The 13,684-nt window shown below is 35.2% G+C and overlaps 1 protein-coding gene and 1 long non-coding RNA gene across 2 annotated transcripts in view; one reads left to right on the top strand and one right to left on the bottom strand.

The window, feature by feature from the left end:
• Nucleotides 1-1,068: 1,068 nt before the first annotated feature.
• The window catches only part of LOC140710863 (uncharacterized), a 71,509-nt gene continuing 58,893 nt past the window's right edge, over nt 1,069-13,684 (bottom strand). Inside the window, exons 2-3 of the long non-coding RNA XR_012091979.1 lie at nt 3,538-3,632; nt 1,069-1,411 (exon numbers count right to left, since the gene is read on the bottom strand). This is a non-coding gene — a long non-coding RNA (uncharacterized lncRNA). The remainder of the gene's footprint in view (nt 1,412-3,537; nt 3,633-13,684) is intronic.
• SPIN4 (spindlin family member 4) lies at nt 1,889-6,050 on the top strand. The gene has a single exon (XM_007991888.3). It carries the CDS (start codon nt 2,450-2,452, stop codon nt 3,197-3,199), a length of 750 nt encoding a protein of 249 aa, XP_007990079.1. The 5' UTR covers nt 1,889-2,449; the 3' UTR covers nt 3,200-6,050.

Consider the following 13,684-nt stretch of genomic DNA (forward strand, 5'->3'; position numbering starts at 1 on the left):
GAACATTAGAATCATAATTTTGGAGAAGAAAGGGTATTAGAATTTTTTTTTTTTTTTTTTTTTTTTTTTTTTGTCTCTTCAGGCCACTTTGTGGGGTTGTAAGCAAGAATTCCCTTGAAGGATGTAACCAAAGGCCTGAGGAAACTGTTTTCCCTGCATTTGTGTGTCCTGTGGGTCATCTTCTTCTTTCACGTGTCAACTGCTCTTCTAAGCAAAAAGTGCTTGGTGCATCTTGGTCTGGGGTATTATTTGGAAAACATTATTTGTAGAACATAACGGCAAAACATTTACACACACTCACCTTCTGACTTTGAGTATGAATGTGTAGGTTGTGTATATGTGTGAATATATATACACCATGATATCATTCTAAGTGTTTGGAAATAACTGTTCACGCATGTAGTTTACCTTCTTCCTTGGAATTACTTTCTTGTGATATGGCATTAAAGAATTATCCCATCTCTGAAGTCCTTTGCCTGGGAAACATGGTGAATTGGGGGATCCTTACACATTCTGTGTGACCAGCTATTAAACAGAATGAGGACTAGGTCTCTCTGTCACTGACCTGGAAGGTAATGAAATGTTCAGGCAACCAGTATTGACACCTTGCAGCTTTTTCCCCCGGTTTTGTTTGTTTCCAGGTGAATTAATTGCCTTTTTTACTCATGAGTATATGACGCTTTCTCTTTTCACCAGCGAAGAGTAGAGGAATGAAAATGAGAACCCTAGACTCCTCTGGATTTTAATGTCATCTTGTAAGTGGGATGTAGTGTTAAAAGTTTTACAGACATTCTTATTTAATCCTCACAGCAGCTCTGTGACTTAAGGTAAGTGAAATTATGGACACTTTCTTCTCTTTCAGGTTTTCAATATAAGCATGCAGCACTTTTATAAAGAGAAAAACAGCAAATATATACACAAAAAATCCTTTCTTTCTCTCTCTACAAAATTAAGGCCACAATATTGTTTCAATATATTCCTTTTTCAAACAATGCACTCATCTCATGTGCAGCTCTCCATGTCATTAAATATTCTCTTAAAAAATGGTTTAGACAATAAATCCATTTATGAAGGTAAAATGCTTTTATTCTTATGTTATAGATCATGTAGGATAAATAGTGTACTATCAAAAGGAATATTACAAGTATTTAATATTACCATTAAAAATCATGTTTTGAGAGTATTTAACAACCTTGGAAAATGTTCGTGACATACATGAAAAACACAAGTTATAAAAGTATGAAATATGCTCCCAATTTTATAAAATATAAGCACAGGTTTATTAACAGGAGAGAAAACAGTATTGTTAACATTTTGGTGCAGTCTGGATGGTAAAATTAATGGTAGTTTCGTCTTTTATTTCACTGAACTTTATGAGATCTCCACAGTGTCAGTACATGACCTTTACATTCTGCCAAAAATAATTTTAAAAATAATCACCAGAAATGATCAGGTAGAAAATATAAAAGAGATTTTGGATTAAGATGGTGGACTGTGAATTATACACAGAGTTTTTATTCTCATCTTAAATGTCTTAAACTGAAAGAAAATAATTTGTACGCACAAACTCTTTCTGGGTGTGCGTGTGTTTTACATTTTTTTTTTTAAGTGAGGAATTCCTGGAAGACAGAAAGCAGATGGAGCCACTGTGTAGGAGGCGGGCGGGCAGCAGACGGCCAGAAAGGAGGAGGAGGGGAGTCGGCCTGTCTGGCTGGCGTTTGAGGGAAACGGTCGAGGGGCGGAGGAGGAAATGAAAGAGAGGGCGCGTGTGTCAGTACAAACTGAACACGGGCACGCGCGCTGACCAGCCTGGCAGCCGCCCGCGGAGCGGAAGGCGGGATGTCTGGGGGCGGGGCCAAGGCTCAGGCGGGCTCACAGGGGGCGGGTTCCCTGGGCAGCAAAGACCCAGTCGCCAGAGTGAAGCCAAGCCAACTAGCGCTGCGAAGCCCAGGCCGCGCGGACTCCCCAGAGACGTGCCGCTGCCTGCGCCTTTGCCGCTGCAGCCATCCCTCTTACCCCGTGCCTTTCTTCCCCGTCGTCTCCTCTGTCGCCGTGCTGCAGCCGCACCAGCATCGACAACAGCTAAGTGGCCGATTCGGGGACTTGGGGTCGGGGTTGGGGCGGGCGCAAGGCACGAACTGCACTCGCGAGCCCGCCATCTCTAGCGTCGGCCGCCACTGCTGCAGTAACCCTTCTAGGGCGAGAGAGGAAAGCACTGTGGAAAGGCACACGCTGTCCCAGTGCTCACGGTTAGAGTTCGAGCGTTTCTGCCAAAACCTTGGTGAGAGCCTTGCACTTGGAGAAGGGAGCACAGACCAGGTCTTTGAGATCGCAAAAAATAAAAATAATAATAATAAAAAAATATATATCATATTGCATAGTGTTAACTTTTTGTCAGTTTAATCGACCAGGGCAGCAGCTTTCCCCAAGCCCTCTTAATCCTTGAGCTATGTCTCCTCCGACTGTGCCTCCGATGGGGGTAGATGGCGTGTCCGCATACCTGATGAAGAAAAGGCACACCCACAGGAAGCAACGGCGCAAGCCCACTTTCCTCACTCGTAGAAACATCGTGGGCTGCCGCATTCAACACGGCTGGAAGGAAGGCAACGAGCCCGTGGAGCAGTGGAAGGGTACTGTGCTCGAGCAGGTTTCCGTGAAGCCCACACTTTACATCATTAAATATGATGGCAAAGATAGTGTGTATGGACTAGAACTGCACCGCGATAAGAGAGTTTTAGCGCTAGAGATCCTTCCTGAGAGAGTACCAACTCCTCGTATCGATTCACGACTGGCAGATTCCCTGATTGGCAAGGCAGTGGGGCATGTGTTTGAAGGTGAGCATGGTACCAAGGATGAATGGAAGGGTATGGTCCTGGCGCGAGCTCCTGTGATGGATACTTGGTTTTACATCACCTACGAGAAAGATCCTGTTCTCTATATGTACACGCTGCTTGATGACTACAAAGATGGTGACTTACGCATTATTCCAGATTCCAACTACTATTTCCCTACAGCAGAACGGGAGCCTGGAGAGGTGGTCGACAGTCTCGTGGGCAAGCAGGTGGAGCATGCCAAAGATGACGGGTCCAAGAGAACTGGCATTTTTATACATCAAGTGGTGGCGAAGCCATCTGTCTACTTCATTAAGTTTGATGATGATATTCACATTTATGTCTATGGTTTGGTGAAAACTCCTTAAATTCTTTGTGCTCTTTACAGAAGTTGTGGAACTGTTAGATGTAAATTATTTTGTGTTCTCGTAGTTGTGAACGCAGAGAACAGTTTAGGTGTCAGAAATTCGGGAAAGTGGATAAATTTTATTGTGCCTCCAAATCTTACCTTGACTAGTTTCACAATTTTGCCTCAAGTGTACTTTGCTACTTTTGATATTGCGTTGTTCTGTAACTTAACAGTTAAATTGGGTGCTAATAGAAAATTAAAAAGTGTTTGCAACCATTGGAACAATGCAAAAATAGATTAGGAAAAATTAATGGTGTAAACCCACACCCCGTCGTCCTTACCCCTTCCTTTCCTTACCTTGTTTCTTCTCAGAAAACAAGTGTTGAGGATACGAAGTACCTCCTTCCACCTATTTTCCCTATCTTCACACAGAAAGCATGTTCTAATAGTTTCTGTAAAAATGGCAAGCCACATGCTTTTCTCACTTGACATGTAGATGATACCTCCTTATCAGTAGCTTCAGTCTTTCTTGCTCTCTGGCTCTCTCTGGCCCTCACTCTTACTCTCTTGCACTCTCACTCTCCCCCTCCCTCCCTTCCTCTAACAGCTGAATACACAGTACTTGTTGATGTACCAAAAAAGCATTCAGTCATTTCATTATTTATCGTCTTTTATTTCCTTTTTTTTTTTTTCAAAATAACGCTGCTGTAATACATAATACTGGTGCTTTTATGTCTATAGGTTGGAGTCCCAGAAATACTATGTAGGCATATGTTTCAGAAATATTACAAGATTACTATACAAAATGAAAGCGCCCATTTCAGCATCCTCTTCAGCACTCTTTAATGCTTGAAAATATGAAAGGCTAAAAATTGCATTGTATTGCTTGTGACTTTAATTGCTTTTTATCTGAGTTCAAAGAGGTTTGTTGTTGCTGTCTTTATTTCTGTTTGGATTTTTCTCTGATTTGCCTGTTCTTTCCCTTTGTTCATGTATCTATTGATGTTTTTCATTATAAATTTGTAGAAATTCTTACTACATAGTGCATATTAATCATTTGTAGCTCTAATGTGTTATGATTTTTTCATCTTGACTTTATTGATGATGTATTTTGCTTTAAAATTTTTAAACATTTTAGGTAGACCACTATCTCTTTTATAGATTTTGGTTTTCTTTTTTTACCACATGGATCCCCCCACCCAAAGTCATACAAATATTCATCTACATTTTCTTCTAATAACTTTATTATTTTTAATGTTTAAATGTTTGATCCATCTGACATTTATTTTTGTATATGGTGTAAGATGGGGATCCAGCTATAACATTTTCTCACATTGGATACCTGATTGTGACATTTATTTAAAATATTACCCATTTTCAAATTTCTGAGCCAATATCATGATTTAATTATAGTGGCTTCATCGTAAGTTTTAGAATCCGATAAAGCAAGTCCCATGTCATTAGTTTTTTTTCTTTATACAATCTGTCCTAGACATTCATTCTTTCATGTGAAAAAATGAAATGCGGAATTTTAATAAAACTCTAATTATAATGGCTGACATCACAATTATAATTATATTAAAATCCTGCATTTTTGTTTAGAGGGCTCTTTAATAATATTAAATCTTAGCACTCAAGAGTCTTCATACATCATCAAAATCTTTTGGTCTTGTTATTGGAATATTCTTCACGTAAGTATATCATAGCTAATTGAATTTGTTTCTAAGTATTTTTACAGTTTTATTTCATATTTTGACATTGTGAATTGGTTTTTTTCTTCTCATTTGTAATTTTCTATTTTTGACAATATAGACAACCTATAGATTTTTGTATTTTTATCTTCTGTCTAATAAGCTTATTTAATCATTGAAGTTACAGTAGATTTTTAAGAATATAATATTTTGGGTTTTCTAGATATGAAATTATTTCACCTGAAAATATAGATCATTTTATTTCCTCTTAATGTTTATACTGATTACTGTTACATTAGCTGGATTTTTCAAAACAGTGTTGAATAGTGATGACCACAGACATGACTGTCTTGTTCTTAATTTTCATGGAAGTAAGAATGCAAAATATTAATAGGGTATAGTATTCCCTATTAGTATGACATTTACTTTTGGTTATTAGTAGATAGTCTTTAACATGTTTAAGAGTTTCTGCTATTCCTGTTTTATAGTGTTATTGCTAGAAGTGGTTCCTGAATTTTATAAAATGTCTTTTCAGCATCTATTGATAAAATTGTATGATTTTTTTTCTCTTTAATTTGTTGATGTGATGAATTAGAATGGTAGGTATTTGATGTGGAACTAAACTTGTATTTCTGGAACAAATCCTTCTTGGTCATGGTGAAATAATGATTTGCTACATTACTGGATTTTATTTACCAGTACTTAATTTAGAATTATTACATTTTCATTCCAAAGTAAAATTGTATTTTGTCCTTCTGATGCTATCTTTATCAAGTTTTGTTATTGAAGTTGTGCTAGCTTTAAAAAATTTGAGTATGTGAGTTTTCAATTTTTTTTCCTGTGGTCTGGAATAATTTAAATAGCATTAGAATTATTTGTTCGTTAAAAGTTAGCTAGGACAAAGTGTAAAACAATCTAATCCTGATGACACTTCTGATGGTAGATTTTTAAATCAGCTTTGTGATTTCTTTGATAGTTATTGGTTTATTCAGGCTTTTTATTAAAAAGGTATACACATTCTCTGTGACATACGAAGTTAAAAGTTGTCTCTATTATTGCTGATTGTACTGGTTGTTGCTTGTTGACTGTACTATTCAGATGCTTTATGATTTTGTATATTTTATGTCACCTAGTTCTAATTCTGAAAACATTGTAATAAAATAATCAGCTATAATGGTATTTTCAATTATCTTTGTATTTTATTTATCAAAATTAAATCAAAGTATAGGAAAGTATGAAAGATATGACAAACATTTGCTCACCTCCACCCAAAATTAATAAGTGTCAGCATTTTGGCCTATTTAATATAGATAGAGATATACATTTTATTAAACAGTCAGAAAATTACAGATAATAAATCTCTTTCCCAGTACCATCCCACTTCCAATCTTTGAGTAGGCAGACACTGTAATTAATTTGGTGTGATGCTTGCCCATGTTTTATGTTTTTACTGCAAATATCATCATAACTGATAATAGTATTGTTTTTAAAAAAATTTCCCCATAAATGATGAACTTTACACCATGTGGAGTTTATTTTGTGTTTTGTTGTAAGGATCTATGTTTCTGCAATTGGAAAACAGATTGCAACAACACAACTATTAGGACTGACCTTAGAATGCTAGTTACTGTTTCAGGTACTTTACCACTCCTGATACTCAGAGGCGTGGCCCTAACTGAGGCCCTGAGGTTTCAATTAAAATGACAAAAATCTCAGTTCTCACAGAGCTTGTTTTCTTCTTAATGGGAGGCATATACCCGCTACCTACCCCTGACATTTAGGCCAGACATAGGCCTTATGTTGTCTTATGATGATTTTGGTGTTATCCCACATTCTGACACTCAGAGGGAGGCTAACTCTATTACTGCCATTGTTTCAAGTGTTTGGGATATAGCAGATCACACAAAAATCTTCCTTTCTTAGACAATGATAACAATAACATAGATAAATATTATTGCTTCCTAGTTCCTGTTCTCCCACAAGACTCTAAGTCCTGAACCGTGCATTATATTGTTCCCATTGATGATGGTTGGGACTGGGAGATAGAACAGTGAACTATCTAGACAAAATCACTACTGCCTTAGAGCATACATCCTAAAGGAGAAAGGAAGACAGCCATCACCATTCTTGCATCCCTGGCCCTTAGGCTTTATATTGTCTCATAATAATTTGGGGATATCCCACAGTGTGCCACTCAGAGCAAGATTTGACCCTAGTTCTGACTCTTACAGATTGAGGATATGAAAGTGAGCTAGATGAAGTCAAAATGAACATTCAAGCCTGCATAGCTTCAGAATTCCCTGTATCTTCTGAAGTGATATGGCAAAATGTCAGAGAATACAGCAAAGAATTCTGGCCAGAAGATTACAGGAGTAATTCAAACAAATTTTATGTTAATAATTTTAGACATGAATATTAAAGTGCATTGTGAGTGGGAATTAACTTTGTAGCTGATTACTTTTGTAAGGAAACTGACTACCTAGTAATCAAAGACCTCCCGGATTGTAAGCTATCTGCAAAAATCAGAGTTAATGTATGGGAATGGACAAGATTTTAAGAGTCAGTTTTAGAAAAACACAAGAATAAGGGCCAAATAAGTAAGTATAGGTGTAAAATGATATATTTTTTCTCTATTTTAGTCTGTATCTAAATAGACTCAAACAAGTGAATGAAGTGTGAAATGTCTACATTGTCTATCGTTTGGACAAAATATTTTCTTTAAAGATAGAAAAAAGTTTGCCATCTGTAAATTGGCTATTTCACTGAACTAATTAATTCTAAGTATGGATTTTTTTTTTTTTTTTTAAAAACAGTGTCCTGCTCTGTCACCCAGGTTGAAGTGCAGTGGGCGATCATGGCTCACGGCAGCCTCGACCTCCCAAGATCAAGCAATCCTCCCACCTCAGCCTCCTGAGTAGCTGAGAGTACAGGCACAAGCTACCATGCCCAGCTAATTTTTGATATTTTATGAAGATGAGGTTTCACCATGTTGCCCAGGCTGGTCTCAAACTGGAGCTCAAGGCGATCCACCTGCCTCAGACTCCCAAAGTGTTGGTATTATAGGTGTGAGCAACTGTGCTTAGCCCTGGGTTTACTTTTAACTGTATGAACTATATTCAGGACTTCTGAAAATGTAAAGAATCCATGTTTTCTCTCCTTCACAGATTTTCCACATGCATCTTTCATTCTCTTGTTGAGTGTTCATACCACAAAAGATTTAGGTTCATTTTTAAAGACATCTAGATAACTGCCAAAGGAAGTGATGTTAGCACTTCTCATAAATCAGGGTTTCTGCTATGGTTACTTTGATTAGTACTTGTTTATTTAATCATTCATTTATTTATGAAATAATAACCCAGGATCCTCTGACAAAATGTGCAAGATGTTTTCCTGGGTGCCATGCTGGGAAACCAAGATGAATAAAACATGGTCTTTTATATGTTCTTTTGTGGCCTTCAAATCAATAGCAGAGACAAAAAGTTGCCTTTAAAGCAATAGCAGAGGCAAAAGATGGATATAAAACCCTGTATAACAAGGTAAAAAGAATGTGATAAATGTTATTTAAAGGGTTAGAGGGGTACATATGTTCTGTTAATTCAGGTGACAGAGAACTCATTAATCTTCATTATGTTACACAAGCAAGAGGGTTTCTAAGTTGATGATTTCATAGTACCAACATAGCAAATTTTATATATATATATATATATGGAGAGAGAGAGAGAGAGGTATAATTACATAGAGCAAAAGACACAGTATCTTGAATATATAACACACTGATTTTTCAGCTTTTCTTCTGTCATTTATTTACAGCATCATTCCATTGTAATTAGAAAAGACACTTTATATTATTTTAATCTTTCAAAATGTATTGAGAATTGTTTTGTAGCCTAAAATGTGTTCTATCCTAGAGAATGTTCTATGTGCACTTGAGAAGATTATGTATTCTCCTGTTGTGGGGTGAGGTATTATAACTCTATCAAGTCTGGTTTGTTTGTAGTGTTGTTCAAATCCTCTATTTTCTACTGACCTTATTCCTACATGCTCTATCCATTTTTGAATGTTTTCAACTGAAGTCTCCAACTATTATTGTGTGACTGTCTATTGCTCCCTTCAATTCTGTGAAACTGTGCATATATCTTGGGTATCTGTTGTTAGTATATTTATTTTTATAATTTTGATATCTCTTTGATGAATTATCCATTTACTAATAAGCATTGACATTTCTTGTGTTTTTTTTTTATTTAATGCCTACTTTGTTTGATATTGTTACAGTGGCTGTAGATTTGCAAGGAAAATCTTTTTCCTTTTTTTTGCTTCAACCTATTTGTGTCTTTTATATCTACAGTGAATCCCTTGTAGACAGTACATAGTTGGATCACGTTTTTAAAAATTCATTCTTCCAAGCAATATCTTTTGATTGGAGAGTTAATTCCATTTATATTTAAAGTAATGACGGATAAGGAAAGATTTACCTCTGCCATTTTTTTAAGTATGTCTTAGAAATTTTTTGTCCCTCTTTCACTCCCTTAATGCTTTCTTTTATGTTGATAGTGGATTTTTTGTTATTAACTGATTTTCTTCTTATATTTTTGTATATAGATTTTTTAGACATTTTCTTTTTGTTTAATATGGGGATTATATGTGACATCGTAAATTTATAACAATTTAGTTGATTCGATGCACACATAACTTCAATAACATACAAAATCTCTGCTCCTATACAGCTCTATTCTCCACCCTTTATGTTGTCACAAATTATAACTTATACAATGTGTGTCCGATAATAGAGACTCATAAATATTCTTCATAAATTTGTCATCTTAATAGTGTAGGAAGTTAAAAAGCTCTTCCCAGATTTTTGCCTTAGCAATCTACTGTTTGTTTTTATTATAGCCTTTTGCTTCAGACATGAGAGGATTGTATGACTTTCAGTGTTTTAAAGCAATGCTTGTTCTTTTTCTGACCTGAGTTTTACTTAGGTAAAACAAAGATGAAAGCCTTGTGTCAGTCATCCACGTAGTGGACAAGTTAGAGCAACCATATGAACAACCATATGAAACAATTCTAATCTTCTTACTTTGGAACCAGGGAAAGGGTGCCTCACTGGGAATGCAGGCTGTCCTTGCTTCTGAACCAAAGCTACTATTGTGCCAGGAAGAGGGTGGAAAAAGAGTAAGTAAAATCATCACATTACTTCCTACTGTTTGAAGATTTTTTTTTCTTTCTTTAGAGTTCATTTGGTTATTGTAAATTTTGACTGATTTTCTGAATTCTGAAAAAACTGGTTCCAAAAGTATCCACTTGTTCTATGTTTCTATGAGGGATGATAGCCTAGAGCTGCCTCCTCTTTCATATTGTTGATGTCACATTCCTTGTCAGACACATGTATATGCATATGTACATACATACATACAAATTTTGTATATATAGAGAAAGAGAGAGTAAATGTTTCCTCCTTGTCTGTGTGTTGCCTGTTTATTTTTGTAATCAGGTAATTCAATGAGCAAATGTTTTAAATTTGATGAAGTCCAGTGTGTTTTGTTTTTTTTTGGCATTTTAAGATTTGTTTCACAATCCAAAGGTGCAAAGACAACCTTCTATTTGTGTTATAGGAACGTTATGACTTTAACTTTCATGTATATGTTTTGATTCACTTTCAGTTAATTTTTGTTTATGGTGTGAGGTATGTGTCCAGATAAATAGGTAGATCAGTCAAAGGATATATGGATAACAACATAGTTTGTTTTTCAATAGAGATATTTAGTTATTCCAGGACCATTTGGAAAATCTTTCATTTAATCACTGAATTTTATTAGTGCTTTTTACAAAAATTAATTAACCATATATGTGTTTTTATTTCTGTACTCTTTTGTGTTTTAATGCTCTATCTTTCTATACTTATGATAATGGCATTCTGTCTTGACTAATGTAGCTTCATACTATATTTTAGAATCTGATAATGTAAGTACTTCAACATTGTTCTTATTCACATTTTCCTAGTTTTTGCACTAATATCCTTTGTTGTTTTTGATTCAAGACCTGAGTCAGTACTACATTGCATTTATTCTTCATGTCGCCTTAGTCTCCTCCAATTAGTGACAGCTTTTTAAGCTTTAAAGTATTTTATGACCTTGACACTATTAAGGAATATTTGTTAGTTGTTTTTTATAATGTCTCTTGATTTCAAGTCGTTTGATGGTTTTCTCATGACTAAAGGGGAGTTACAGATTTTTTTATAAGAGTACCACAGAAGTGATGTGTCTTTCTCATTGCATAATATCAGGGGTTGCATGATGTCAGCATAACTTATTGGTGATATTAAAGTTGATCACTTTTGTTGAGGTGGTTTCTCCACTTTAAAGTTTGGTAGGTTTTTTTCTCCCTTTTCATAGTCTATTATTTGAAATTCAGTGACTAACTTTGGCTGACACTCAATGAGACTAGAATTAAGCTCCACTTCTTGTGAGGAGTATTAAATAATTTTTAAAACTTCTAGCAATTAGTAAATATTTTGGAGGCAATGTTTTGAGGCTCTGCAAATTTCTTAAATTAACCAGTGACTAAATTTAAATTTTGAATTATTGTGGAATTGTCTATTTCTCCCTTCAATTTAATCATTTTTTTTGTTTTATGTATTATATTTGGGGGCTTTAAAGTTAAGTGTGATATATTTTCATAATTGCTACATTTTCCTGATTGACCGTTTTATCATTATACAATGCCCTTCATTATCTATACTAGCAATTTTTGTCTTAAGTCTATTTTGTCTGTTATAAATATCAGACAAAATAAAACAGCTCTCTTTTGAGTACTGTATGTCCAGTATCATTTCGCATTCTGTTACTTCCAACCTATTTATATATTTTAATCTAAATTGTGTTTTCTGTAGATCACATAGAGTTGTATCTTTTTAAAAATTCCATTCTACCAATATTGCCTTCTAATTAGGGCGTTTAATCCAGGTACAATTAATTTTGGTAATTTACAGATTGGTATTCACTGCTATTTTGCTTTGGATTTCTGTGTCTTATTTTTCATTTTGTCTATTCTTCCATCACTGCTTTTTTTTGTATTAAATAGATGTTTTCTAGTATACTTCACCCAGGCTGGAGTATAGTGGCACGATCTTGGCTCACTGCTACCTCTGCCTCCTCGGCTCAAGTGATTCTCCTGCCTCAGCCTTCTGAGTAGCTGGGATTGCAGTGCCACCATGCCTGGCTAATTTTTGTATTTTTTTTTTAGTAGAGATGGGATTTTGCCATGTTGGCCAGGCTGGTCTCGAACTCCTGGCCTCAAGTGATCCGTCTGCCTCGGCCTCCCAAAGTGTTGGGATTACAGGCATTAGCCACCATGCCTGGACCCTAGTATAACTTTTTAAAGCCTTTGTCATTTTATTTATTATTTATTCTGAGTTATTTTCTTCTGGGTCACTCTGGTGAGTACAATTAAATTATTACAGTCTAGTTCAATTTCATTTCTATTTAATTTCAATAGTATACAAAATCATTGATTCCATTTATTTCTATTCTCTTCCCCATCCTCTATGATTTTATCATACCAATATTTTATTTATGCATTATTTTCTCATCAATGCAGATTTATAATTATTATTTTATGCATTTGTATTTTAAATCAGGTAGGATGAAACACAGAGGTACAAACAAAAAACATACTTCTTTCATCTTTTATATTTCCTCATGCAGTTACCTTTACCAGCCTTCTTTATTTTTTCATGGTCTTCAAATTACAGTTAGTGTTGTTTCATTTCAGCCTAAAAGTCTCTTTTTAGTATTTCTTGTCAAGCATATCTAGTAAAAAAATTTTATCAGTTCTTGTTTATCTGGACATGTTTTTATTTCTCTATCATTTGTAAGTTTTGCTGGATATAAAACATTTGCTTCACATGTTTTTTCTTTCAGCATTTTAAATATGGTAGGTATCCCATTATCATCCATAGTATTGGGTGAGAAATCAGTTGTTAATCTTACCAAGGATCTTTTGTATACGATCAGTCATTTTTCTCTTTCTGCATTCAAGATTCTCTTTATGTTTGTCTTTTGACAGTTTAATTATGATGTCTTGGTGTGCTTCTCTTTGAGTTTATCTTACTTGCAATTCATTGAGATTCTTGGATGTATATATTAATGTTCATCAATTTTTGGAAGTTTTCAGCCATTATTTTTTCAAATATTCTTACTGCCTCTTTCACTCTCTACTTTTTCTCAGACTTCCATAATGCGTATTTCGGTATGCTTGATGATGTTCATGGGTCTCTGGAGTTTTGTAAATTTCTTTCACTCTGTTATCTTTCTGTTCCTTAGACTGGGTAATCACAATTGACCTACCTTTCAGTTCATGAATTCTTTCTTCTGCCTGCTTATATCTGCTGTTGAACTTCTTTGGTTTATTTTAAATTTCAGTTCTTATATTTTTCAACTTCAGAATTTCCATTTGGTTTCTTTTTATATCTTTTTACTGATATACTACTTGATGAGATGTTATTCTCATACATTTCTTTAATTCTTTTTTTTATACTTTAAGTTCTAGGGTACATGTGCACAATGTGCAGGTCTGTAACATAGGTATACATGTGTCATGTTGGTATGCTGCACCCATTAATTCATCATTTACATTAGGTATATCTCCTAATGCTATCCCTCCGCCCTTCCCCCACCCCATGACAGGCCCCGGTGTGTGATGTTCTGCTTCCTGTGTCCAAGTGTTCTCATTGTTCAATTCCCACCTATGAGTGAGAACATGCGGTGTTTGGATTTTTGTCTTTGTGATAGCTTGCTGAGAATGATGGTTTCCAG

The sequence above is a fragment of the Chlorocebus sabaeus genome, chromosome X, assembly GCF_047675955.1.
Source record: "Chlorocebus sabaeus isolate Y175 chromosome X, mChlSab1.0.hap1, whole genome shotgun sequence".
Classification (NCBI taxonomy): domain Eukaryota; kingdom Metazoa; phylum Chordata; class Mammalia; order Primates; family Cercopithecidae; genus Chlorocebus; species Chlorocebus sabaeus.